The following is a 26,324-nucleotide window of genomic DNA, read 5'->3' as shown; positions in this document are numbered from 1 at the left end:
ACTTTGTATATAAAAACTAAAAACGTTTCCAATTTCCGCGTGTCTTTTTCGCAATAAGACATCCTCAGATATGTTTTACTTGTAAAGTGTTAAATGTGCATTTGCGGATCAAGTGACTGGCGCGCGTTCAGTGACTTAAGTTGGTGAGTTTTCTGTTTTATTTATTTATTTTATAATTATTGTTCATGCGACATTCTCCCTGCTGTGTAAGCGATCAAATAACAGAAACTACAGGTCCCGACAGACACCGCGAATTTATTTCAACTTCCTGCACGGTGAAACAATACAGCCATTGCAAAATAAGCAACTCGTGCACATTCCGTTTATATAGCAAACTTTGTTACCTGCTATATGCACAATTTTACCTCACACATTGTCTGTACGTTTGTGAGGTCGCTTCAGTTCTGCTCTGGCGACTCCCTTTGATGCGAAGATTCTCTTTTGGCGTGAGCAGGATGCTTTGTGCTGCAGCGGCAGAGAGGAATAAGGAGCCCATTCTAACCGTACTTCGGGATTGTGTGGACTCAGACAGACCTCTTCACGCGCTGGAGGTGTCCTCTGGTTCAGGGCAACATGTCGTTTACTTTGCCCAGTGTCTGCGCAATATCACATGGCAGCCATCTGACATTGATCAACGATCAATTGACAGGTGAGTTGTAAGTCCATGTAGAGATGGGTACGGCGAAGAAATATTCCTGAATTTGACGTAGGCTATTTTTGGTTCTGTTTCGATTGTGCTAATGTGCTTGTTGTTGATACTTTGTATCTGGTGCTAATGCATGTTTCTGAAGCAGATCGTATATTGATGTTCATAATCAGGTATGCTTATATGCAGACGGTTCTGCGTAGTCGGCATTGGTCAGAAAACTCACGAAGGCCTGCCCGTATCTCGATTGTGGTTAGTTAGGTTTCCCCAACGAAAGTGATGGCGAACGTAAATGTTATGACTTATTAACTGAGTTTATTGTAAATTAATTAGCTGACAGAAATGCTCATTGAAAATTTACTGTGTAATGAAAGATATTTTTGTCCTTCCATTAGTATAGAGGCATACAGAGACCGTGTGAAACTGGAAAACGTTAAACCAGCCATTCGTCTGGATGCCTCCATGTCATGGGAATACTGGTGTGGAATACAACCCGAGTCTCAGCACCTCATTGTCAACATCAACATGATCCATATTTCCCCACTGGCGTGCACAGAGGTGATCCTTTCATTATATGTAATCAAATGTAAAAGAAATTGACTGTGACAAGGCAACTTCTATGATGAAATCATTGATGTAATTTATAACAGTTATTTATTATGTGTGTATTAAATACATTGCATTTCTTTGGAAGGGCTTATTCAAAGCTGCTGGAATAATCCTGAAACCACATGGACTGCTTCTGACATATGGGGTAATGTACACAATTTGTGCAAATGTATTCCAATTTCCTTCCTCTGATCCAGGATATATACATGGTTCATTTGTTCCTTTTTAAATAGTTAACTGTTCATTTTCAGGTTACACATTATTTATGCCAGGCTAAAAATCAGTAATCATTTTTAAATAGTTTGTTGGGCAGTTTATTGAAAACATGATGCATGTTTTAATCAAAGCATTCTTTTCTGATTTTACTTTTTGTTTTTTAAACACAGCCCTACTCTGTGAATGGGCTGATTACCCCAGACAGTAATGTGGACTTTGATTTCAGTCTGAAACAGAGGTGAGTGGAATTCCAGCCTTTCAGTGTGGGAATTTGAAGAATACTATTTATGATGATTATTGTCATTCAAGGATTTGTGAAAATTCAGATATTTGAGTCATATGTCACTGCAGTCAGAGTACAGAATGAAAGATTCTGGGTAAAATAAAGGGGGCATTGATTACAATACATCTTCTCTCTTTCCTTCATTTTCTTTTTATCAATGTATTTGAAAGCATGTAGAATAAGCTTTATGCGTTTAATTAATGAGAGCACAAACCTGGTCTGTGTTCAACATAAATTTAATTACATACACAATGTGGTGGCGTATTGCTTCTTCAAAGAATGGGAATTGGGAAGAGCCAAAAAAATAAAAAATATCAAGGTGATGAAGCACCATGTCCAACATCCCTGTGCTTGATGTCAGCTGGTGAGAGATGATGCTTTATGTCTGCAGGAATCCAGAGTGGGGACTGAGGGACATCTCCCTGCTAAGCTCTCTGGCCGAGAAGAATGGCATGTTCTTGGAAAAAGTGGTGAGCAGGACCCAGACCATCCCTGGATAGTGTGCAAAAGAGCCATTTACAAGAAAATACACAAAATTCAATGAAATGGGAAGGGCTTAGGGCAGCAGGGGTAACCTAATACATGAGAGTATGCGTGCAACCAGAGCGCATTGTTTAACACATTGATATTTTCTTCTCTTTAGGTTGACATGCCGGCAAACAATAAGTGCCTGCTCTTCCGTAAGGAAAGCTTGGTGTAGAGTCTCAGATGCCCGGTGTTTCTCCTCACTGAAGCTCCATCTCTTCATCTAGGATACGGCTGTCATATCACACCTTTTGTTGTGTACATTTTTGTCATCCAGCCAAAAATGTTTATTAAAATATAGTTAACACACTAGCAGTCAAAAATAAATGTTTGCCTGAACACCATAAATGATACAAATATACATAAGTACTCATTACTTTTAATACCTTTTATATCCCCTTTTAAATTATGACATATCTCCTTGGCTTGTTTTTGAAAAAGGTCTAGGCATTCCTGCTACAGTCTTCCTTGCAGTGTTTACAGGAGTCCTGAACACTTGTGGGGTCCAAGTATTTTGCTTATGTCCACTAATTTCAATTTGGCCACAAAGTTTCTTGATGGGACTTAAGTCAGGTAACTCAAATTGTGAGCAAATGACCTCAGTTCTTTTCTCCTCAGAATACACACAAGAAGAGCCACCACAGTGACATGTGGCAGTTTCCTGTTGCCTTGTGCCTCCAGAATTTTCTTCCCAGACTAATCTCAGGAATCCTGCATCAGACCAATTGTACAACAAGTCCAAATAACAAAACTTAGATATACTGTACATTTATTTTCATTTTATTTTATTTTTTGCTGCTAACATACAAAGACCAGTTGTATTATCATATAGACCTATTTTGGGTTCTCCCTGTCATCCCTTTGTGGAACCCTACCATATTAAGTTTGAATGCCATTGTGTCTACACTTATACCTCACCTTCACGTATTCATGAATAAATTGCACTTTGCCGTGATGTAATAGCTACAATTTCTGGAATTATTTAAAAGACTTGAGGTCAATGCAAGCACATACAAACACCCATAACCCCACAAATGTCATTCTGTATTGGACCATGTAAAGTCTGGCTATATAACTATGAGACGGAATAAAATGAAAGCTGATCATGCAGTTATTTAGTATTGTCTTTATTTTCTGCAGTCTGTATGCCATTTTGCTCCTAAATATTGCTAGAATGTTGCAGCCACGGGCAAACAAATGTAAGGTGTGTTCCAAGGGTGGTGTAATACTTTTTTCATAGAAACCTACAATTATTCTTGGTTAAGGTCAATCTGAACTGCACCAATTTTAAAATTGAGGAAGAAATGGACAAAACGGACATGAAAAGGAGCACAGTGTTGGTAAACAAAGCTTTTGAGTTGGAGGTAGATAATACAAACATACATCTAGTATATATACACATTACAGCACCTCTACAGGAGTCTTTCATACCCTATGCATTCTATAATGTTTGACTATCCTTTGTGTGATCACATCACTTTAAACATCAGTGTATCTCTACTGGGTTTACACAAAATAGAAACCTTATAAATCGTATTGTGGCACACTACTAAAAAGAAACAAGCCTATTCAATATAGCAATACCACTGAAAAATATGTAAGCCTCACTTAATGAACATACTGATTCAAAAATGTTGCGTTATTGCATTTGCATAAATTAATTTTCAATTTTAGTCTCAAATACATAAGTAATTTCAGCTTGAGCAGTCAGCACCAGGCTGTGTGCGGTAGGTACCCACAGTTTCAGCAGATGGCAGCATTGCCTGGCAGGATTAGTCCTAATCCTGGAAGCGCTGGAGCAACTCGCAAGTCTTCTTCTCCAGTACCTCGTGAATCTTCTTCAAACGGCGGTCAGTAATGGGGCGCACGTAGCTGTCTGGTTGGATCACAGCCATGCCGTCCTGAACCTCACCCATGACCAGAAGGGGGCCCTCCTCCATGGTGATGTTGGGACAGGGGCAGCTCCAGTCCATCTTGGCCAGCGTCACTTCCAGGTGGCGTGTATTGAAGAAGGACAGGCCCATCTTCTCGTCGCGCAGGACCTCTTCCAGACTGAAGCGAGCAATTCCGGAGTCCAGGTCCTCGATCAGCTCAGTCAGCCGCCCCACGATGGCAAAGTCGCTTCGGCACAGGTTGGGTACGATTTTGCCCTTGGCCCTGCAGGTCTTACAGGGCCGGCTTTTGGGCTGCGGGCAGTTGGCCTCGCATTCTGCCCGGGTACGGAAGCTGTTGGGGTTGCCCTGGCAGCCACCGTAAGCAAAGGCTTGACACTGCTTTATAAGGGCGTTGTACGCCCAGCGAGCCTCCCAGGCCTTGCAGGGCCCCTGAACTGCAGGCAGGGAGCACATGCCCATGCCCTCCCGCTGGCATGATGCGCGACACTCCTCGTAGGTCTCAAAGCGGTTCCTGCTGCCTTCGCACCCCCCGCTGGTAAACGCCAGGCAGGTGCCGCGCTTACTGTCGTAGTACCAGTCCACGTGGCGCTCGCCGCATTCTCGCCTGTCCACCTCCGCCAAGCAGTCGGCTGGGGAGAAGGGGCGCCCCATAGGTATGCTCATTTCGGCGTCCTCCGAGAGGTCGTCCTCGGAGCGGCGGATGACAGACAGCGGGTAATCTGCGCGCAGGATCCCAGCCGAGTTGCGGGCGGTGCACGTATAGATGCCAGTGTCCCGGGCCTGGGCGTTGTAGATTACCAGCTGGCCAATGTTTGTGATGACCAGGTTGCCATACATTTGATCGGGTCTCATAATGAGGCTCTCGCGACGCTCGGTTTGTTTCTCCCAGGTAACGTCCGGCTTTGGGATTCCTATGACATCACAGTGAAAGCTGACTGTGCCCCCTAGGTAGACTGACTGGTGGCTGGGGTTGCTATAGAGCGTGGGTGGGAGTGGATCCTCCAGTGATGAGGTAGGTGTTGGATGTGCAGTTGTGTCCATTGGCAGGGGGCTGGTGTGTGGCCAGGCCAAGTGATAGCGGCAGGTGACCACAGTCAGAGTGACTCCCCTAATGCAGGCCTCTGCATCCATGTAGCAGCGATTGAAGTAGGTCAGCCCATCAGAGGCACACGTAAAGCTTGGCTCCTTCTCGCAGCGGTCCTGGCACTTGCAGATCGGCTGGCCCTCCCACACGTCGCACGTGGACCCTTGCTGGCTGCATACAAAGCCATGGCAGCTGGCAGGATTGCCTCTCCCTCCTGCGCCCTCCCCTCTACCCTGACCGTCTGTCTGTGCAGAGGAGCCGTCAGAGAAGCGAGCAGCCACACAGCTGCGCAGTCCACATACATTGGTGCAACACTTCTCAAATCCTGCACAATCCTGTCCAGAATGGCAGAGATACAGGGACGGGGAATTATCACTACATTTCTAAACTATATTCTATTTGTACACTGCTAATATATGACATCATCAAAAACAATACAATTCTGTCCAAAAAAATAATTCATCTTATTAAACTAAATAATGTAGTTACAAAATATGAACAGGGTGTCTAAAATAGCCTAAAAGTGAACAATAATATAGAATGTGCTAAATACTCACACTGCTCACAGCAGTTAATTTGGTCTGCTTTAAACTCAGCTATAGCAGCCTATGTTTCACCTGTTCATTGTGACAATGCAAAAATATGAGACTCAACATGAACACGTTAGATAAACATGGTCTCACCTGGTCTACAAGACACTCCCGTTCGCAGGTGCTCTGCGCATCAACCCACAGGTTAGCATTCAACTTGTTCGGACAAACACCCGGGTGATCGGCTTTAGATCCAGACAGACTTGCGCCGAAAGTTTGTGTTGGCAAAGAGCAGATGAAAACCCAAAATAAAAAAGCAGGCAAACCAAGTACCCCAATCGTTATTCCACCAGAATTCACAGTTTGTATCCAATGTGCATCAGCATAAAGATCAGCCTTTTTCTCCCGATGATTGAGGACTCTGCTCATTTTAAACCTGTTGCAAAATGTTTACTTCGCCACCAAGCGCTAACTAATTGCATAACTCCTGCTGCTACAACAAATAAAGCATTTGTTCACGAGCATGTATATGATTATACCGTAACATATATACAATGGCCAATTTGTTGCACGCTGAGATGAACTGTTTTCCAAAGCGGCTTCACATTGAGTACATTGACTATTGTCCCGCATTAAATTCACCTCTCTCGTAGCCTCCGCTGGAAAATGTAAAATATTTGTCCGGACAACAAAACTCCAAAGCTTCCGTGTACGACGCGAGGAATTGCTTCAAATGACAAATAATTTTAAAACAGGTACGATAAATTCGACTAGTAAAGCGTTTCCTGCTGGCTTTGAGAGTAACAGGACGAAGCTGTGCTCGAGTATGGCGCAAACGTGAAAAGAGCGAATCTGGTCCTTATGTTCCAGGAGTCAGAAAGGGCAGCCCTTTGACCGCCCCCCATACACGTCCAGCGTCTTAAGAGTTTTATTAAGGAACACCCTGCGCTAAGCAACTGGACAAACATTGTAAAGACATCAAAGGAACGATGAGGCCCACAGTCGTCCTGTCCGAACAGCTTAACACGGGGCCAAACATCTCTGTGGGAAATCAATTACTTCCCGAGCTCGGACATCAAGATCCTGAAAAATGTGCGACGGGTAGCCATTATGTGGCAAGCACTGACTGAGCGTGTCTGCGGCGGGATGTTATAGTCTGTCTCACAGTCGCAATAATCTAGCAATGCACAGACCGCATCAACGTGTTTCGAATAACTGAATCCAGAATAAAGATCGATAAGCAAATTCAATATGGCCACATGTAAATATCAACGTGAATTTCAAATAATTTAACGATAGGCCTACAATTCAAATGGCTGTCATTTTGCTGGAACATTTCCTGGTCTGGTTCGCTTTAATGCACACGCAACAGCAACACGATCTAGGCTATTGACCGGAACCTGCAAATTTTAATACTGTGGTTTAAATATATAAACAAACATGTTTCTTTATCGTCCATCCAAGTCTAGACTTTCGGAGGTGATGCACCATCACTAATTCACACAAAGCTTTGAGATGCCACGGTCAGGTGGAAAGGCGTAAAGAGTGAGATTTTCTATGGTCTACGACACGGCTTTGTATTCGCGTCCCCCACAGACCCTGAGAAGTTACTCCCCTTCTTTTGATCGCAGGTGACCCTTCAACCTTCGCGTGACTCCTGACCTCCATATTCAAGCACGGGAGAGATGTCCTTGGTTAGTCAGGGCGAGGCAGAGGACGTCCAACAACACTAGGGAGACTAATCAATTCAGCGCCCCATGGTTTTATTGCACTTGAGCATGGGCCTGACAGAGCCGGTTTACGAGAGGACAAAAACCTCACAAGGGGACAAAGGGGAAAAGAAATTCCCACAGTTGTGCACTGACCGCGTTAAGATAAAGCCTTCAATAGCACCAAGTAAACCTCCCCCAACCCTGTCACAGACATTGGAAAAGATCACAAGAATGAAAATTTTGCATTATGCTCTTTCATAACCATAACGTTGCAAATCACCAGCTGGAAAGAAAAGTTGAATCATATTGTTAACAACTTTATTTTGGGAAATGTCTTGCCTTTCATCAACAAGCAACTGTACAGTCAAAAAAATAATTTAAAAAACACAAGTTTTTTTTTTCTTTTTTGAATACTTACATATTCTTAAAGTTACCCAGCAGCTTAAACCACAAGAAAATAGTGTTTACAGGTGAATAAGCAAAATATTACATTTCCCTTTACCCTACCCACAGAAGAGATAAAAATAAATCGGATTTTAACAGCAGTTTTGAGCGAACAGTGGCAGGTTCCCACCCAAACATATCTGGGAATGTTACTCTAATTGGGTTTTAAGCATTCATTAAACAGACCCTGCCAAACATTCCCTTTCAAATAATTACAATTTATCAGAAAACCTTTATCTGTTCTCATGGACCAATGTGTGTGATTAAAAAGGCCAGGAAAGACTATAAAAACAGTTCACCCAACCCTTCTCATCGGACTCCTTGTTTACTATACCAGTGGGCGTGTTATGTGGTGGGGAGTGGGTGTTAAACAGCCTTAACGACAAAAACGAACAAGGTTCCAGTCCATATGGATTAGTCATATAAGGCCTCCAAAGGCCTTGGAATACAGGTGCAGCGGAAGGTCGTAGTTGATGTGCTGTCGAGGTCAGACACAGAACAAAAGGCCACCATGTTACAGCTTCTGTCAGGCTCTTAACTGCAGCAGACTCCACTCAGGCAACTCTCTCCTTCCTGTGCCACTTCTCAAATTCCCAATGTAATGGCTACACTCGACCTTTTAAAAAACAGCAGGGGTAGCGTGTATGCCTTTGTGTGAAAATGTAAAAATAATAATGAAACGTCCTCTTCAAACAGACCCAACGCTCAGTCACTTGACTTCATTGGCTGGTTCTGCAAGAGGAAGCTACACTGGTCCCTGAGTATTTGTGGTTCAATGGGGGAGAGGGAAGAAATAACTACAGATTTTACATAAACTATAATGGTGTTCTCAAAAGCACTGATTATGAATAGATTAATTGCCAGCTGGAGAAAATAAAATCAAAGCAAGCAGGCCTGGTTGTGCTGCAATAACTGTAATCAAGCCCACAGATACACAGATTGAGCACAAAACAAGCAGAGTTTTGAGTTTAACTGAGGTTAAAAGGTGCTGTGCATCACAATAATAAATGCTTCAGGTTATTCATGAGCTGACAACACTGAACACCATTTTGCGATGGCAACGTTTACGATGCGTGCAAAAGCAAACATGTTGGGTCAATCTAGTCTTATTTAATGTGCTTTATAGTGTCAGAACTCCACTGCCATTCTTCAATATCTACAACTCACTTTTGGCAACACTTTCAAATACTGCCCTCATTTAAAACGTAAGTTTGTTCCATGGGTATTTAAAAATGTTTGAAGTAAAAATAAAAATAAATCATTTTGGAGCACATGTAATAATACTGATTTCTGCACAAAATGATTTCTAACAGGGGAAAAAGCTGTTACATGCGGTAAACAGGAAAAAAACCAGCCAGCCAGAATTAGAAAAAGGTGACAGGTGAAGTTAAACAGATGACTGCATAAGCTCATCAGAACTGAAGATGGAGATAAATTGGGATTGCACTGTTCTTCAAGTGAGTTTTTTAACCCAAGAGTTTTGGCACAAGTGGGTGCTCGGGAAAAGGGATCAGAAGGGGGAGGGTTCACTAAATGACTTGAGATATGCGGTCACCATAGAGAAAAAACAACCTGGTAGGTAACTAAAGCAGATTCATTGTTCAGATAAAAGCACATCTGGGCATGTTGTTAGGTATTGTGAAGAGAAAAATCCGATAGAGCCATCATCAATGTACAGACACTGAACGCCTGCTCTGGATTCTCTCCCAAAACATCATCTCCTGCCTTTGACGTTTGAAAAGTGCCTCTAGCTGAGCTGTGTGGCACAACATAAACAAAATAGTTTGGATCGCTAATCAGAGGAAGAGGACACAGGGCAACGCTTCCCCAAAAATCCAGGGCAGTTTAAAATGAGGAACAAAAGGTGCTCCTACAGACAAAGGAGATTGTTTGTAAATCATGTTCTAATGGACATGAAATTGAAAAAGAAGAAAAAGTTTAGGTAAGTTTGATCCTGTTGCTTAGCAGCAATGAGAAATTATCTGCAACAAAATAAAGCAATATTGCAGAGCTCCAGACTGCCAAGCACATACTCCAAACAAAGCCCTTCAGGGAACTGACACCTTTCATTTTATGGTAAACCTTGTTTGCAAGTGATTTTCACTTGACACAAAGTACCACAACACCAACTCAGCCCAACATTCCACACTATGCATGTTGTTCAAATGAAGCATTAATAGAAGGATTTCATAAGATTCATGGAAAACTGAAAAATACCATGCAGTCATATGAAAGATGGGTAACCGTATAGGAAGTTATGAGAGGTTTAAGAATACATGCTGAAAAGTTAAGAGTGCAGAATCAAATTTGTGGGCAGAATGAGAAGTAGGCAGGGAAAATGTAAACTTCTTGTTGCTCTTTTGTGGATTCTTCAAAACAAGACAGAGCACAAGAAGAACTTCAGTGCAAAAAAACCAAAAAAACAAAAACAAAATGACACAAAATCATTTGCAATTTTGCCTGTTAAATATCAAGTACATATGCAATATATATTAAAAGACAATGCAGTAAAATAGTCCCAGCCCTGACTATAGTGTTGAATGACTCCAGCATGCCAAAGGAGCAGACTTGAAGAAGAGGTGGGTGGGTGACTGAAGAGGCAAGGCTCGGGCCTGATTGGCTGCTCTCAGTCCTGTCAGCTCCAATGAACACCTCAGTGGGCGGAGCTCTGTCAGTTCTCCTAGGAGAGCATAATCTCTGTAGCAGGAAGGTGCAGGACTCTTGTCTCGGGCCAGCGCACAGTCCGAACTCTGTAGCCCTGAGAGGAACTGGAGGGGGTGCGGGGCGCAGTGCCCTGGACCCCACGCTAAGAGATTTTGCAGTTACTCCTGGCGCAGTTCTGAGGGGGGCTCTGGGGAGGCCGGACGGGTTTGGGCCGCTTCAGGCTGTTGCCCTTGCTGCCTCCTGCAGGGTTGGCTAGCGAGTAGGAGCGGCCATGCATCATCACAGCGTTCATGCCGTTCGCCATGGAGAAGGACTTGAGGTGGCTCTTGATGGCCACGGGCAGGGGAAGCTTGTCGATTAAGTGGACTGGGGTGCAGGACACAATGGCACGGCAGCACAGGTCTTGGAGGCTGAACACTACAGACAGACAACACACATTTGGAACAAACACATCACTTCCTGTGCACAAAAAGGCTTAATGGCAATATGACAGCAGTATTTCTTTGAATGGCAAATGAGCACTAGGCTTTATTATTTAAAAAAAAAAAATACAACCCCACTGCCACAACAAATCTTAGGACTTATTTACCCGTCCTCGCAAACAAACAATTTTGATTGGGGAATCAAACAAACAGCATGCAATTATTTGCATAATTACATGATCAGAGCAATATTGTATCAAAAAACCCAAACTTGGAATTCTACATCATCCCAGCAGAGGGTGATCTTGCACAACTTTAGATGCCAGCCTTAGCATTAAGAAACGGCAAATGTTTTCTTTGTGTTCTCCCAAGACTTTTTCGAACTAGCATTACTGAAAGTTCATTCAAATCTGCTGCAATGGGGTTCTAAATATAATACCATATATACTTACCTGTCAATATTTCACATATCAATTTACTCAACGGAATTTTAAGACTCATAAATACCTAAAAATGACTAATTCAAAGAAAGAATGTCTAACTAAAAAATTCAGTGTTTACCTGAATTTCTATGGGAAAGGCAAAACACTTGTTTATTATTAAATGTGAAAATTAAACGCACAGAAAGAATTTAGTTAGATGTAGCAAGCATTCGTCAGTACTGTAAGGACATCGACATGTTAAGTGATAGTAAAATCAGCTGGCAGCCATCCCACCCTGTACCTTAACAGTTAAGAGGATGGGAGATCTCCTGGGAAAGATACGCAGTGGCTGGAATAGGTGCTGCTAGGACAGTAGGGTAGCACTCATGCTTCTGGTGCAGTATTTTTTAAATCCAAAAGCCCAGCACAGTGATGGAGACAGGAGCCACCCTTCAGATGAGATGCTAAACCGAGGCCCTGAAAGAGCAGGAGCGCTAACCTCGCAGCCAGAGTAAATTTCTCACAAGACTGCCTCTCTGCATCTGCCTAACTGCTCATCCCCCCAGTTCTGATTGGCCACACCAGTGGTGACCAACCCTGTCCATGGAAATCTACCATCCTGTAGGCTGTCACTCTTACCCTAACAAAGTACACCTCATTCAATGGTCAGAGGTCTTGTTGAGCTGCTCATTAGTAGGGTCATGAAATCCTACAGGATGGTAGATCTTCAGGAACAGGACTGGTTACCACTGGGCTACCCAATACCCTGATTCCTTTCGCATTGGGTCAGCGCCATGAGCATCGAGTCCTCAGTTGACCCATATAGTTAAATAAAGGTACCACTTTTTAAAACAAACCTCTGACAGAAAGACATTGTCTTGATAGTGCTTTAGGCAATGACCCTGGATGTCCTTTAAATGGAAAATCGCTATTCGTTTTGAGCTTTTATGGGTATGAACTTCTGAAAACTTAAGCAGTGAAACTGAATATGTATGAAAATTAAATTAACAGCAGCAGCATCCAAGTGCATTAAGAGCACTCAAGCCCGAACTTGGCCAATGAAAGAATGTTGATGCCTAATGTGCGCTAACAGGTAATGCCCTTGAGTGGCGTAAAGAGAGGAACAGTACAGTCTGTACTAGAGATCTTCAGTCTCTAATTAAATACTGCTGGTTTGAATGCGGTTGAAGGTGGTTACTGGAAGTGGATGGAGAGCTATGCTGAGTTAGGCACTTCCTTTGCTTCTTGCAGCACCGGAGTCCATAGAATCCATAGTCCGCTTTAACTCCCAGTCAGCTGAATGGCCTAGTCATCACAGCACTGCGGCAGACCTGCTCAACCTGTGCCAATACTGAGTGTGCGTGTGCACGTGTGTGTGTGGATGTGTACAACCGTGTGCGGTGTGTGCGCATGCGTACAACCGTGTGTGTGTGTGCGTGTGTATACACGTGTGTGTGTGCGTGCATGCATACAACCGTGTGTGTGTGCGTGTGTGTATACACACGTGTGTGTGCATGTGTGTGTACAACCGCGCGTGTGAGTGTGTACAACTGTCTGTGTGTGTGTACTACAGTGTGTATTTGTGTGTGTGTACGTGTGCGTATGCACAACCATGTGTGTGTATATATACACACGTATATATGTACGAGCATGTTTGTGTGAAACGCATTCCCACGTTGCTCACCTCTGTTGGGTCTCCAGAACTTCTCCATGCCGTGCCTCATCAGCACGATGCGGGACAGCTCGGTGAACGACTCGATCACGTTGAAGTTGCACAGGGGGCTCACTTCAAAAAACGTCATGCCGTTCTTCTCGGCGTAGGCCCGCGCCTGCTCCGTGGGCACCTGCCGCTTGAACGCCAGGTGCAGCCGGTTGCCCACCAGGATGCGCGGCACACCTGGAGCATGCTGGACACAGGAAAACCAGGGAAGTGTCAATCAACAGCGTAAAGGCTGGCTGGGATGGGCTACCGCTCAGTTTAATCCCGCTCTGTCCGCCATACTCAACGCTAGCAAATACATGGCCGGTACGTTTAATCTGTAAACCTATTCCGGCCTAACTGAAACTGAATACACTAAATGTGAGGTGATGTGGTGAGATGCCCTAAATGGCATTAACCAGTCCATCTTACATGAAAAAGGTACAGTACAATTTCTGTCCGAAGGCCATACTCTTTCTTGTTCAACTGCCTAGCAGCGTAAAGTCCCGTGTCCTGAGCCAGTCAGGTAATGGGGCCCGCAAGAACGCAGGAGAACAGAGAAGAGCTGACCTACACAGAGTGAGCGCTGACGCTCTGAAACATCTGTCCACTTCCACCCTGCTGGAGTGCTGCAGAGGTGGAGCAGGAAAGAGTGATGTCTCGCACAAAACACACACACACACGCACACACGCACACACGCACACACGCACACACGCACACACGCACACACATCCCAGCCCCCACAGGACGTCCTCCCAGGGAACTAGGCAGGCTTCTTCCGCAGAGTGGGCAGGAAAGGAAAGGCAGGAAGTGGACAGAGGCGAGGGAGAAGCCGTGCCCTGCATTCCAACACTCTGGGCTGCTTCTGAAGCCTGTGCTCTCTCTGCTGTTTTTAACACCGAGACCCTGGACAGGGACTTTTCTGCGCACTTCAGCAGGCTGGGCCCAGGGGCCAGTCAGACAGGAGGCATCTCTCGTAACTTCTCTCTCACCCAGAGCCAAAAAACCCAAGTTCCAGCTGCCTGAGCACTCTGAGATGTACATAAAACTATGCTCAACACCACACAGAGAAAGAATAATGGAAAGCTGAAAAAGGTAATTAAAAAAACCCATTACCTCATCGATCTCCCGGATCCAGCGGTCAATTCCATCAAAGGACCAGCGGTTGGTGATGTCATAGACCAGCAGGATTCCCTTGGGAGAGCAGAACATGAGGAGAGCATAATTCATTGCTTGTTTGTATCATGCAGGCAGCCGCCACAGTTGTTAAAGAGACAAAGTCTGCCTACAGTTAACAGCTCAGTTGTGCTCTTCAAACTTCACTTTATCATTTATTAAAACAGCAGTAACCTCAGATAAGGACACTGAAGTCTGAAATTGGACAATGTTTAATAAACCCTATTTCATAGGACACCAGCAAAGTTGACGATCAGGGCCTGTTCCTCTCCACAGCTCAGTACTCCCTCCACACTTACCAGAAAGAGGTCAAAATGAACTAATAAATGCTAAATTTGAAATTATTTTAATAAATACTACATTTTATAGAACCACGTAGCCCTTAAGACAGAAATGAAAGCATAATCCTCTACCAAACAGTAGAGTAGCTACCATTACAATACAGTAGCTAATGGGGATGCAAATAAACAAACAAACAAACTCCCAAGTTCCTCACCTGTGCGCCTCTGGAGTAGGATCTGAAGATGGTGCAGAATCTGCCCTGCCCTGAGGTGTCCCTGACAGAGACAAAACAGACAGTCAAAACCACTGCAGTCCCGTGTGTGAGCTGCATGAGTCATCTCAGCCAAATGCCTCAGGGGTTGAAACTCTCGTCCATGCAGGGCAGGGGGACTTATACACAGCTGAAGAGTCCGTCGGACTGTACCACGCCCCACCCAAACACAAATAATTTAGCGCTGTGCTGATTTCACTTATCAAAGGGCCATTTCAATCCCACTATTACTAAAATACAATAAAAGTCACGGTTAAATGGTTTGCTGGCTTAAACAAGATCTCTTCCCCACCCTGTGTGAGACCCTAGATTATTTATATATGGATGTTTATTGCTGCACGCTTGAAGGGCTCCTTATCAGTGGCTGGTGATAACAGACACACAGATGGCCATAACCCGCTCCTGGATTTTCATCCAATTGCTTTGAGGAAAGTATTATGCAGGAGTGCAGTCGAGCTTACTGTTACCATCAGTAAAATTGTCAATATAAGCAAACAGCCTAACTAGCAACTGTACGCTACCCACGACAATGTTAAGAAGTTTGCTCTTGACATTCAGTTTAAATGTCACTGGAAGGTAGGGATGCAACGATTCATGTAAAAAAAACGAACCATTCAGTTCACCACCCACGGCACATATGACTGGTTGGGCTCTGGTGAAAAATTGATAAATTTAAATGCTTTATAAAGAACAAAAAGCATTAATTTTATTGGAGGTTTTTGATAGGTTTTTGGATCCCTAGATATCCTATACTGGTCAAAATTCCCACTTGAAGAGGTTGCAAAAGTGAGTTTCATGAGCCAAAACAGTTCATTTGCAGTGAAACATATGATTATTTTATGGTTTGTAAGCAATGCACAATTTAGCCATTGTGGATAGATTTTGAGACACTAGGGTACACTGCTTACTTTTTGCCTCATAGATCTTTAGTAGTTCTGCATATCAGTCTCATATTTAGCACATTTGTGGTCAAGAGGTTTCTGATTCAGGAAATGTATAGTTTTATCTCTCTCAACATTTGTGACTTTCAGCATTTTATTGCAAACTAAAGGAGAACACCATCATGTACATTTCTTTGTATTTGTGAGGCTTTATTTATACCTAAATTATGAAAATACACTAGAGTAATTTTCAAGTCTCTGTGATGCTCACATCTGGAGTTATGAAGCCTTAAATAGAATATCCCCTAAAAGGGTGAGAAGTGGCCAGATTTGGCATCTGCGCAAAGGGGTTAATCTGGTGTTAAAATTAATGAATGTACTCTTTCATGTCTTGTTTATACAGTCTAACGCAGGTTGAGTTTATGTCTCATTTTATGTAAATAGACCTTAGCCTCTTATTTTTTTAATATTTGAAAATAACAGTTTCCTTTTGAAAGAAAAACGGTGAAAACCTGTGTCAAATAAATGAAAATTAGATTGGCTTTTAGATAGCCTACCTTTTCTCTGTTTTACCAAACAGGCACAGACTCAAACCAAAACGGTAACACAAAACAGTGACTCGAACCAACGCATGGGTTTGGTGAAACATTGCACCCCTACTGAAGGGGAAATCTGTCCAACTTGTCACATTATCTAAAGGTAAGCGATAAAAAAATATGCCACATTAAGAACCTTATTTGATCCCAAGGTGTGGACTCCCACCAGGACTAACAGATTTCTCATCTACTCCTGGGATGTTCTAAAACACAAATATTTCGGTGCGAAGCAGACTGATCGATAAATCTCGGAACGTACACCAATGTGACTGATTACACTGTGAACATGTGACTACTGGAGAAGGGATCTTTGTTAAGATAAGGCTGATTGAGCATTCTTGTAATAACTCCAGGTTTACCCCCATTGGGACGGCATTGTTTATTCAGCACTATAAAATCTCCCTGATTGATTTCTGAGCCATTGTAAATCTTCACTCTAGTGTGAGATAAAGCACTTGGTTTCCAGTAGAAATGTCAATAAAGAGAGAGACCAGGTCTCACTGAGCTAATCAGTTTACATAAGCAGGCTGTTGGGCTGGGGCAATATGGGGATTCTATGGCAGATTCAAAAATTCTAAATTAGGCTTCTGAAATATATATGTACTATAAATATCAGGACACAAACCATCTGAGCTTTATAGTAACAACAGCTGTCTGATGTAATCATGGATACTCTAAACCGCAGGTAATATAATAAGGTAAAGCGCCCAGCACTGAGGAATGTTCCTTCCTGGGGCCAATATGTGCCAATCATGTCTCACCACTTACAGCTAACTCTCCAGCAGCAGCCAAATGAAAAAGTGATTGTAATACAAGACTCCCTTCTGCTTATTAGAGTATTACAAGGGAAAAAAATCTGAGTAAGCAAGTGTAAAACAAACAATATGTACAAAGCAGACAAGCAAAAAATAAATAATAAATCTTGCAGTATATTTTTTCTCCATTAAGTGCCAGAATTCCAGCCCACCGGCTGGATGGTGATAATATATCTGGAGATGGATGTCCTACATTAAGACCCATATAATTTTAATATGAGCAATTTCACAAAGTCAAAGACATGCAGACTTGCAGGGGGGTGAGTCACCCCTAAAGCTAAACTGATTAGAAAAAGGCCTCAGATGTTCTTTCCACTTGCCAAAAAGCAACAGAAAACACTAACATTCAGAGATTAATCACAGATCCGGCGCCAGCATCTGCCAGTTGGCCAATTCATCCTTTATTTGTGATGCTGTGGGAGCCCGCAATTACGGTCAAACATGCTAACGCTAATCTTCTTAAAAGAGAGGGCAGGGACACTCATAATCCTGTGCGTTCGCCAATGCCATTTGCAGGGCTTGTGTCCTCCGCCGCACTCTGCCAGCTTTGTTCTAGGGGAAGCTCATTGATTTTATTAATCTGCCAACACACAAAGGGCAGAATCTAGATTCCAGCAAACCGCAGTGTTCAGAGACAAAAGATCCTGACGGGATATTCTGGCCAATGCCAAATTCTTTCCACTGGCAGCCATAATCAATGAGGGCAGTTTCATTAGTGGGCTGACTAAGGTAAAAATGAATAATTTAGGCCTGCTTTGAAGACACAAAGAACGGGCAGAGTGGAGGAGTGCATCACAGAACGGTACCTGGTGCCAGTTTTCATGGTCATCAAAAACACAGTTCTGTGATCTGACTGAAACAGATTGCAACCGCATGTCAAGAGCAAACGGCAACAACAGGAACAACATGGGAACAAAGACTTTAATGGACACTGGTCTGCTTCTACAGGCCGGCAGTACTGCAGCCAAGCCCAGTGCTGAGACCACAGGGCACACATACCACAGCTCCAGCTTGACTCTTCTCCCATCCAGCAGGATCGTGGTGGTTTTGTAGTCGATCCCTGAAAAAGATACATGTGATTAACAGACGGTAGGACCTTTCAGTGTCTGTCTTTGTGGAGCTATTGCCACGAGTCAAATTTACATCAGACGGCTTCATGGCTCAACAAAACAGCCAGCTTTTTCCAAGATAGTCCCAGCTCTTATTTATGGTGTTAGAGCAGTATAACCAACTCACATACCACTGCAGAGTACAGATTGCTCATTCATATGTAGTTACTTCTGTCCCAATATCAAAACAGATGTATTTCAATAACCTTCTTTCATATTTTTCGAACTGGGAGATTCAAATCCTTAGTTCAGTACATAGATTTAAGAATTAGGCCAGCTGCAATCACTTCATCTCCAAAGAGGAAAATGTCTGTGGGGTTATTTGTGAAACTTACCATCTATTTATGTGAGGATATCACAGCTGACTATGCTTTAATGTTTTCAGATTCATAAACACCAGGGGTTTTTTTTTTAGTTTGTTTGTTTTACCTTACTGCGACCACCTATATGACTGTAATAACCATGTCAGTTATATTTTTATACGCTTACCATTATGAAAATAAATTAGAAAAATATTGCCTTATCCTCTGACCTGATCGATTACATCACGTTTTCTCATTTTGAATCAAACTACGTTTTTGGAATGTCCTATCACCTCTTCTTTTATTTTAGCTTCATTTCAAAGTTTTGTCACAATCCATCATACCTGCAAAGTGTGGTGAAGACAGTGCATCACACAGTATGTATCCTTCCCCATGAAATCAGGGCAGAAACTGCAGCTCTTACTACAACAGCACTGCCAAACCAGTAGTGCGGCAGTCTACTTCAGTACAGTCACTCGTTTTCTTTTCCTTTCCCCTCCACCCAAAGGCTTGCTCAAGTGAAAAATGAAAATTTTACAGAGCTGGTCGAACTACACTTTATGCAATTTCAAAGCAGCTTGTAGAGCAACATTATGCTTCCAGGGGTTGTAGGTGTGTACATGATCCAATTACTCCTTACAAAATTAAGTGTAATCTTGTTTTCTACTAGAACAATTTCCTATAGTGCATACAACCTCAGACTGCTGCCCACAAGGAAGTACTGTCATGACATAAAAGCTGATTTGTATGTTTATAATTGGGAATAAATGATCCTATTTATACCAGCAATTGCAACACTTGAGGATCATTATAAACTTCATAAAATATCATTCACTGGATAAAAATAATTTTTATAAAAATAATTATCCCTTTAATGAGTATTGATGTAATATCAGGACTGTTTCATTCCAATCATATTGCCAAGTGGCAACAATGCAAAACATTTACTGTATGGAATGCTGCTTTTTAAAATTAATTTTAATACAATATCACAGAAGTAGTATGAGTGTAACTGGACTCCTTATGAGTTTATTTTGAATGTTTGAATTACATGGCAGCAGAGTACAACAGGACCTCTGCCAAACAGGACAATGTCCAAGTGCACATTTCAAACAAAGCTTCCTAAGCCTGTTTAACCCACAGATGTCAAAATTCTCAATCAATTATCCAGTTTGTATAATGGTCGATTATTCTTCATAAACTAGCCTATACATGCAACAGGTTCCCTGTATTGTTCTATTGGTCTTTCTGCCTAGCATGGTTCTGAGCCATTATGGAATTTAGGTGTAATTTTGTATTTTAAAAACTATTCTGTGCTTCCCTTTCAATCTCGACAAGTTAAACTGGAGTTGAGGTGTCTGGGGGACACAGAAACTGAAATCTCTGGGATAAAAACATGGCTTTAGTGCCATTTACTTTTTGAATCCAGATGGAGGAGGATCTGTGGAAACAGTGCGCAGCTGTGTGATCTTTAGAGCTCTCTGTGTTATTATGCCCCGTGTAAACACCACATCCTTTGCTTACATTGCCAGCACGACTTCAGCCAACACAACCAACAGAAAGGGAGAGAAAAAAACAATCACACCCATGCACAATAATAGTCCACGTTTCATCTATACTGTTTATTTACGCGTGCTAAAAAGCATTTCCCAAGTGGGTCAAACTAACTTTAGACTAAATCTGCCTGACCAGTGAAGCAGAGAGACTAGGAGAGCAGTTAAGGGCTCTGAAGCTCTGATGATTCTGTGACAGGACATCCATGGGCAAGAGCCACAGCTTCACTGCAGAGCTACAGTAGGGGGATAAACCAGCAGACAGAAACAGATACAACAGACATGTTTCTCCCCCTCACTACCACCTACATGTGGGCCTACCCGAGACAGCACCATCCCCAGTCGGTCAGTAAGCCAGGTAGGAGTGGGAGACATGCATGCTTGTACTGTTTCAGTCACTTGAAAACCTAAACTGTAATGCAGGGGAAAGATTCACTATACATGTCATTTCTGTTCATCACAGTTAAGATTCCCTAAAACCTCATTTGATTACTGCACTTTTTTCTCTCTCCCTGAGAGACGAACCCAAGTGATTTTCACCGGTCTTCTCAAACAATATCTATGAAATCTTCTGTGCCAGTCATTTTTAAAGCCAATTTGCAATACACTTTGGATACAGACACTAATAATATAGGCTACCTCAAGCTTTGTAGTTTATCCGTGTGTTCAGAAAACAGTCCACATCAAACAAGGAATCTAAAAATATTTCACATTTTAAATTTTACAAATGAGGCATTTGGGAACAAGAGATAGCCTATTTTTCAATCTAGAACCCCCATCTGCAATTATGAATAGAGCTTAACAAGCCACCCAGATAAATTGAGTTGTGATTACGTATATTTAAAGCTACTAGTTAGCCTACTGCTAGCTAGCAGAGTTAACTTTCCATACAGCTACAAGGCAAGTCCCTACAAGTTTCCAAATCAGGTTCAACAACTTCAACTGAAGCAAAAGCTGTATCTTATTTATTTTACCTTTATTTGTTACTGCTGAATTTTTATGTTTTCGTTCGGGGGTTGGATTGGCCAGACTTGCTAGTGGAAATGCACATACGTGAAATTCCCACTGTCACATGAGATTGAGTACAAAATTCAAAAGCATAATTGCCTTAAGGACAATCATTTTGTGCTGAGATGCAATGCAGTCATTTTTATCCCAGATGATACCTTCCCATTTGCTTAGTACTTACAAATCACACAGTTCTGCATCAGATTCATCATTCTGGATTGTAAACAAAGTGCAGCCCTTACATTTGAGACTGTTAGAGCAGCACTGAACCTGTGTTCCTTCTCTATGCAGAAACAGACCTCTGAACAATTTAATATAAGCGGGAGCAGGTGGCATTGAATGATCTTGAACACTGGCCTCAAAAGGCATTGACTGAACACCATCTGAGCTCAAGGCAATAATTCACTCCAAACCCATTAAACTGAGAAATGTATGCATGTACCTCTTTAAGAACAGGAAATTTTGAACAAAGTGATAGGCTTCTCATGTGTACTAAAAGCTATCTAAAGCAATCTCCTTCTTAATTCTGAGAAACAAGTTTTGACATTGAGGATATCTGATAATAACATAACAAGCACAGAACTGCAGTGCTCATAGAGATGCACCCGATGACCTAAACACAGGTACAGGGGAGATTACTGGCTACACAGTAATCTGAAGACATCTCTCACAGCTTGTAGCACAGATGTAGCATTTTAGAATGTTTTATAACATTAGAGAAATCAAATAATCCCTATCCGATGAAAATAATGTCCTTTCTCTAGCAATACTAACTGCTGACACTGTTGAAGGGAGTAATATGTGGGCCATAGCCAGTGACAGGGGCAAATCCAGTTTGAAGCTGCACTCTGACCTCCCTGAACTCTGTGGCATCATGCTTCAGGGCCCAGGCTGCTCAACAGGTAACCGCTAAAACAGAGATGATTAAGTGGCCCCTACAGCAGTGGCGCTACACCTCACATGGGCATGGCAATAACAACATTCTCCCGGCTTGCAGACACACAGCCGTGGAGGATTACAGCCCCAATGAAACCCGACCCACAAAATGAACCTTGGGCTAAAGGGCTCCATTAATCTTGGGAGGCGGGTGAAACGGTTGACAGTGTGCCGTTACTTTCCTTGAGTAACAGTGGCAGCGACGCAATAGTCCATTCAACAAACAGTCTTCTTTCCATATCAACCTTAAATGGCTGTCATGTGGTGCCTGGAGGTTAAAATAGGGGGGGGGGGCTGCTAAACCCTAGTCTGCCCTCTTCTCTTACAGTATTTATTTTAAAAACTGTTTAAAATACAAAATCTATTGCTTTGTTACCGGCAGTGTATCCACAAATTGCCTTCCTTTCTCTTTCAAGCTGAAATGCCTCATATAGCCTACAGCCTTTAGATCTCCATCACACAAACTGAACAGTATCCTCTTTAAGAATAATTCCTCAGGGAAAAGGGCTTCAGAAATCTACAAAAGAGAAGATAGCCTTTTCTTCACATTCTCCTGATGAGAAGATTTCTACAAAGACTTTAATGATTCATACTCCTACACTCTTATGAAAAGACACAGCACTGGTAGTAATGAATTATATATTTGATGTATGAAATATTTATCTCAACAGCCAGGCCAAATTTGCCTCCAGGGATAAGAGGAAAAAAGCTGAATATTTTTCACTGACTTTTGACAATCTCCTTGAGCTCTGCAGGGAATCTATGACAAGTGTTGTTCGGTCTTGACAACCACTCTGACTTATTGCTGTGGCAGCAAAATGCCTTGAGGGGAATTTAAGACTTAAACAACAATCACAAAAACCTACCCTGTGTCCACATAACTTTTAAGACCATTTCTTAAAAGAGTGGGACCAACCATTCTATGGTGTCCAAAGCAGAGAAAGCCTTCTGAAGTACAAAGAGTAGACTGGTATGGTAGATGTTTATCCTTGTCACATAATAATGTATGTTTTTGGTAAGGCCTATATTAAAAGTAGTTTCCACACACTCTAAGGTAACATTCCTGAAACATGGTTGCAGCATCTCCATGCTAAAGCGCGACAAATCCATTGATACCAGGCCTACTGCTTTTCCCTTCACTTTGAGAAGTCCTCTAGTCTGGGGATCCTCGCTTAGCTAACAGGGTGCTGGAGCTCAGGCCTCTTCAGTGCCCGTGCGCCATAATGTTATCTCAAATCTGAGATTCAGTCTCCTCTGTTTCAGGCAGCCCTAAAAGCTGTTGGTAATCCCAAATTATCATCATTTACATTTCCCCATGGCGAGAGGGGAAGTATTTTCTGTTGTAGCTGCTTAAAAATGTGTAAGATATTTTGTTCTGCCCTACTTGTTCGGCACCCAAAGCGATGCATAAACAAGCCTCAACATGCTCCTGTGCTTAGGGAGACAACTGGACAGGCAGATCTGATAACATCTCAGCTTCAGGGAGGTCAAGATGTGGCAGGCCCCCCATCCTCACAACTGCATTAAAAAACACCTAATGGCCGATACTCTCGTACTCCGAAAACATGCCATGGTCAATGTGCAGTGATCAGAACAGGCTTTCCAAATTTCTCATCCGGTGGTTATAGGAAAGCGCTGCCAGTAGTACAGTGCTGTAAACTTCAAGAGTATTTGCACTGTATTTTGCTCTAATTTCCAGGGAATGTAAAGGATTAATAAATCTCGGATTACAAGGGTGTTTTGTGAAGCTCCGCCACTACACCAGGTCGGCTACCATTTGGTTGATAATGACAGCCTAAAGCTGATCACAGTCATGATAAATATGAAGCCTCTTCCCCACATAGTCTTTTTTATGAAGCTCATACCCTGCTTGTAAATCCTACAGATATTGTGCCATAGATTACTGCAATAATCCTACAATTTCCTCACATAAATCTCTTTAAACCATGGCTGATGGGTTACTGACAGTGAGTGCACACAGTCAATGTACAAATATGAAGCGCATTTCTCATCATTTAATCAAGGTGCAGAACCCACCATTATTGTTCAGCTATCCCTGGCACTGAGGTAAACCCCAACACCACAAGAGAATCCATTAACAGTAGCAGGCTTCTTGGCATGATTTCTGCAGTTCATGATGAACATCTAAAATTCAAGTCTTAATTTTTGATCTATAGTCAGCTGAATGGCCAGATGCCAATACTCATATTTGTTACACTTCATACATAATATGACCTAAGTAACACTTACCACTGCTGTATGCGTATGGGGACTCAGCTGATCCATCCTGCAGACTGTCCAGGATCTCCCCCTTCCCAACGTCACTGTCTCCGACAAGCAGGAACTTGAGAAGATAATCATAACTCTTGACAGGGCTGCCCGGGGTGCCCATCTTTCCTCGCATCTGAACCAAGTTGAGATCAGAGCTGGATGCCCCGTGAATTTCTCTCCCGATAGCAGTCCTTCTTTCTGTTTCTTTCCAGGTCAAAGATTTACCGCATGCACCTCCGCTTCAAATGTCAGTATTCTACAGTTAGGCAGTAGCCAAGATTGTCCTCTCAAGAAACTCCCTCGAAAATAAATAATCGGAAAGTATGTCGTTGTTTGTCTCTGACATACAAACCAAATTCAGTTTAGTAGCTTTTGACCAAATTCATGCACTACAAGTAAATATGAAAATATCACTAGATCATATGAAACGCAAGGTGAGATGACCGAGTATTAGGTATAACTATCTGCCGGCATACCGCTTGTTAACAACCTGGCTATCTTCTGAAAGATTGTTGACACCTCCAGTCGAGAGCAAACTAGACAGTTGATTCACAAAATGAAAAAATGGTACCGTGGGTCCCAACTAATCATCTAGTATTTTCCACCAAAAACACATAATTGCTGTTGAACAAAAACCTAGCTAGGTAAGTTACGAAATGGAAAACGCAATTCACCAGGACCAGCCTCTTGCGCTTTGGCTTGGGAAGACAATCATATTTGTTTACGCTACGATGAACTCCGGTCAGGTCTAAGATACTGTTCTTATCAGAAAGATCAAGTAGCAAAAGGAATTACTTTAAACGAAATGTTCAAAATGTCCCATAGTAACATAAGAAACGCATCACCAATAATAACAAATCATACTTATATTATTTAATGTCCAACGCTACTCAGGAAACTACCGTTGACATTTTAATGGAAAAGCCATCTTCAGTAGCCACAAAGCGGCCACGTTAGCTAGCTAGCTAAATCAGATTTAAGTAACCAAGGTTTTCCGGGCATTGCGCGAATTGCTAAAATAGCTGCCTAGCTTGCTAGCTAGCATGTACGCATTGATCTCTTACAATGAAGCTTACAAAATGTAGCACACCTTTGTGGTTGCTTGGTAGGTGGATTACTGCAGAAGATTATTTCCCGTGAAGTCAAAGATAGAGCTAGCCTGGCAGCAAACGTTAACTACAATGTATATTAATGTACGGCGGAATCAGTCAGGTAGGCTAGCCAGACTGTGTAGGCAGATTTCCACGGTAGGTATGATAATAAACCTAATGTTAGTTAGCTGGTTGTTCTAGCTAAGCAAGGAATCGCAAAAATCTTTATAACGTCACACGCGAGAAGTAACCATTTGCTTAAAGTAAATTAACGTTACCCTTTACCGATTCAAATCCGTTCCCATCATTTAGCAGCTAACCAGCGAATCCAGTGGGCACAATCTAGTGCGCGGCCGGGGTTTCCGCTTCAAAGCGACAGAAACACCGCATGCATTTCTACTTCCATTCCGAGGTTTGGATCCAGGCCTTTGCTAGCTAGTTAGCTCAGCAACAAAGCTTGCATATTCCACAGCGATTAAGTACGATAATGCCACAGGAACGCCTTTCCATAAGTAGGATACGCAGTGGTTTTATAGTAAATCTTAACTAGAATGAAAATAACATTATTTCACATTTCGTGCATTTTCATCTTCAGACTGATTCACATATTCAGGCAGTAAACAGGTCACCTAGTTGCTGTGCTGTCACTGCCCGGTGACACCACACGCTGTAACTCTGCCCACCCCCAACTATTACAAATCCCACCCTCTTCCGTTTTGAAATTGACCCAGCAGTACTGGAAGATTTCCAGCCACATGTTATATAATCTGTTGATAAATAAATAAATAAAGTTTTGTCATTTTATGAAGTTGACTGTAAGGTAATACATCAGAACTGAGGCTATAACATGTGGCCTCATTGCCATGTCACCAATTATTAAC

The 26,324-nt window shown here is 42.5% G+C and overlaps 3 protein-coding genes across 3 annotated transcripts; 1 reads left to right on the top strand and 2 right to left on the bottom strand.

Moving 5' to 3' along the window:
* Window positions 1-249: 249 nt before the first annotated feature.
* Window positions 250-3,389, top strand: mettl26 (methyltransferase like 26). The gene is made up of 6 exons (XM_064322753.1): window positions 250-649; window positions 1,042-1,204; window positions 1,341-1,400; window positions 1,642-1,709; window positions 2,146-2,224; window positions 2,398-3,389. The coding sequence occupies exons 1-6, from the start codon at window positions 426-428 to the stop codon at window positions 2,452-2,454; spliced, it is 651 nt and encodes a 216-aa protein (XP_064178823.1). The 5' UTR covers window positions 250-425; the 3' UTR covers window positions 2,455-3,389.
* Window positions 3,386-7,462, bottom strand: wfikkn1 (WAP, follistatin/kazal, immunoglobulin, kunitz and netrin domain containing 1). Its single transcript, XM_064322752.1, has 2 exons — window positions 5,942-7,462; window positions 3,386-5,593 (listed from the first exon to the last, which is right to left on the bottom strand). Exons 1-2 carry the CDS (start codon window positions 6,215-6,217, stop codon window positions 4,058-4,060), a joined length of 1,812 nt encoding a protein of 603 aa, XP_064178822.1. The 5' UTR covers window positions 6,218-7,462; the 3' UTR covers window positions 3,386-4,057.
* Window positions 7,463-7,801: 339 nt separating this feature from the next.
* On the bottom strand, window positions 7,802-26,115 carry LOC135248286 (ras-related protein Rab-40C-like). The gene is made up of 6 exons (XM_064322755.1): window positions 24,332-26,115; window positions 18,173-18,233; window positions 14,825-14,885; window positions 14,269-14,346; window positions 13,137-13,359; window positions 7,802-11,025 (listed from the first exon to the last, which is right to left on the bottom strand). Exons 1-6 carry the CDS (start codon window positions 24,483-24,485, stop codon window positions 10,751-10,753), a joined length of 852 nt encoding a protein of 283 aa, XP_064178825.1. The 5' UTR covers window positions 24,486-26,115; the 3' UTR covers window positions 7,802-10,750.
* Window positions 26,116-26,324: the final 209 nt, after the last annotated feature.

Source organism: Anguilla rostrata, chromosome 2 (genome assembly GCF_018555375.3).
Source record: "Anguilla rostrata isolate EN2019 chromosome 2, ASM1855537v3, whole genome shotgun sequence".
Taxonomy (NCBI): Eukaryota; Metazoa; Chordata; class Actinopteri; order Anguilliformes; family Anguillidae; genus Anguilla; species Anguilla rostrata.
This window is presented reverse-complemented; position numbering and strand designations above follow the sequence as displayed.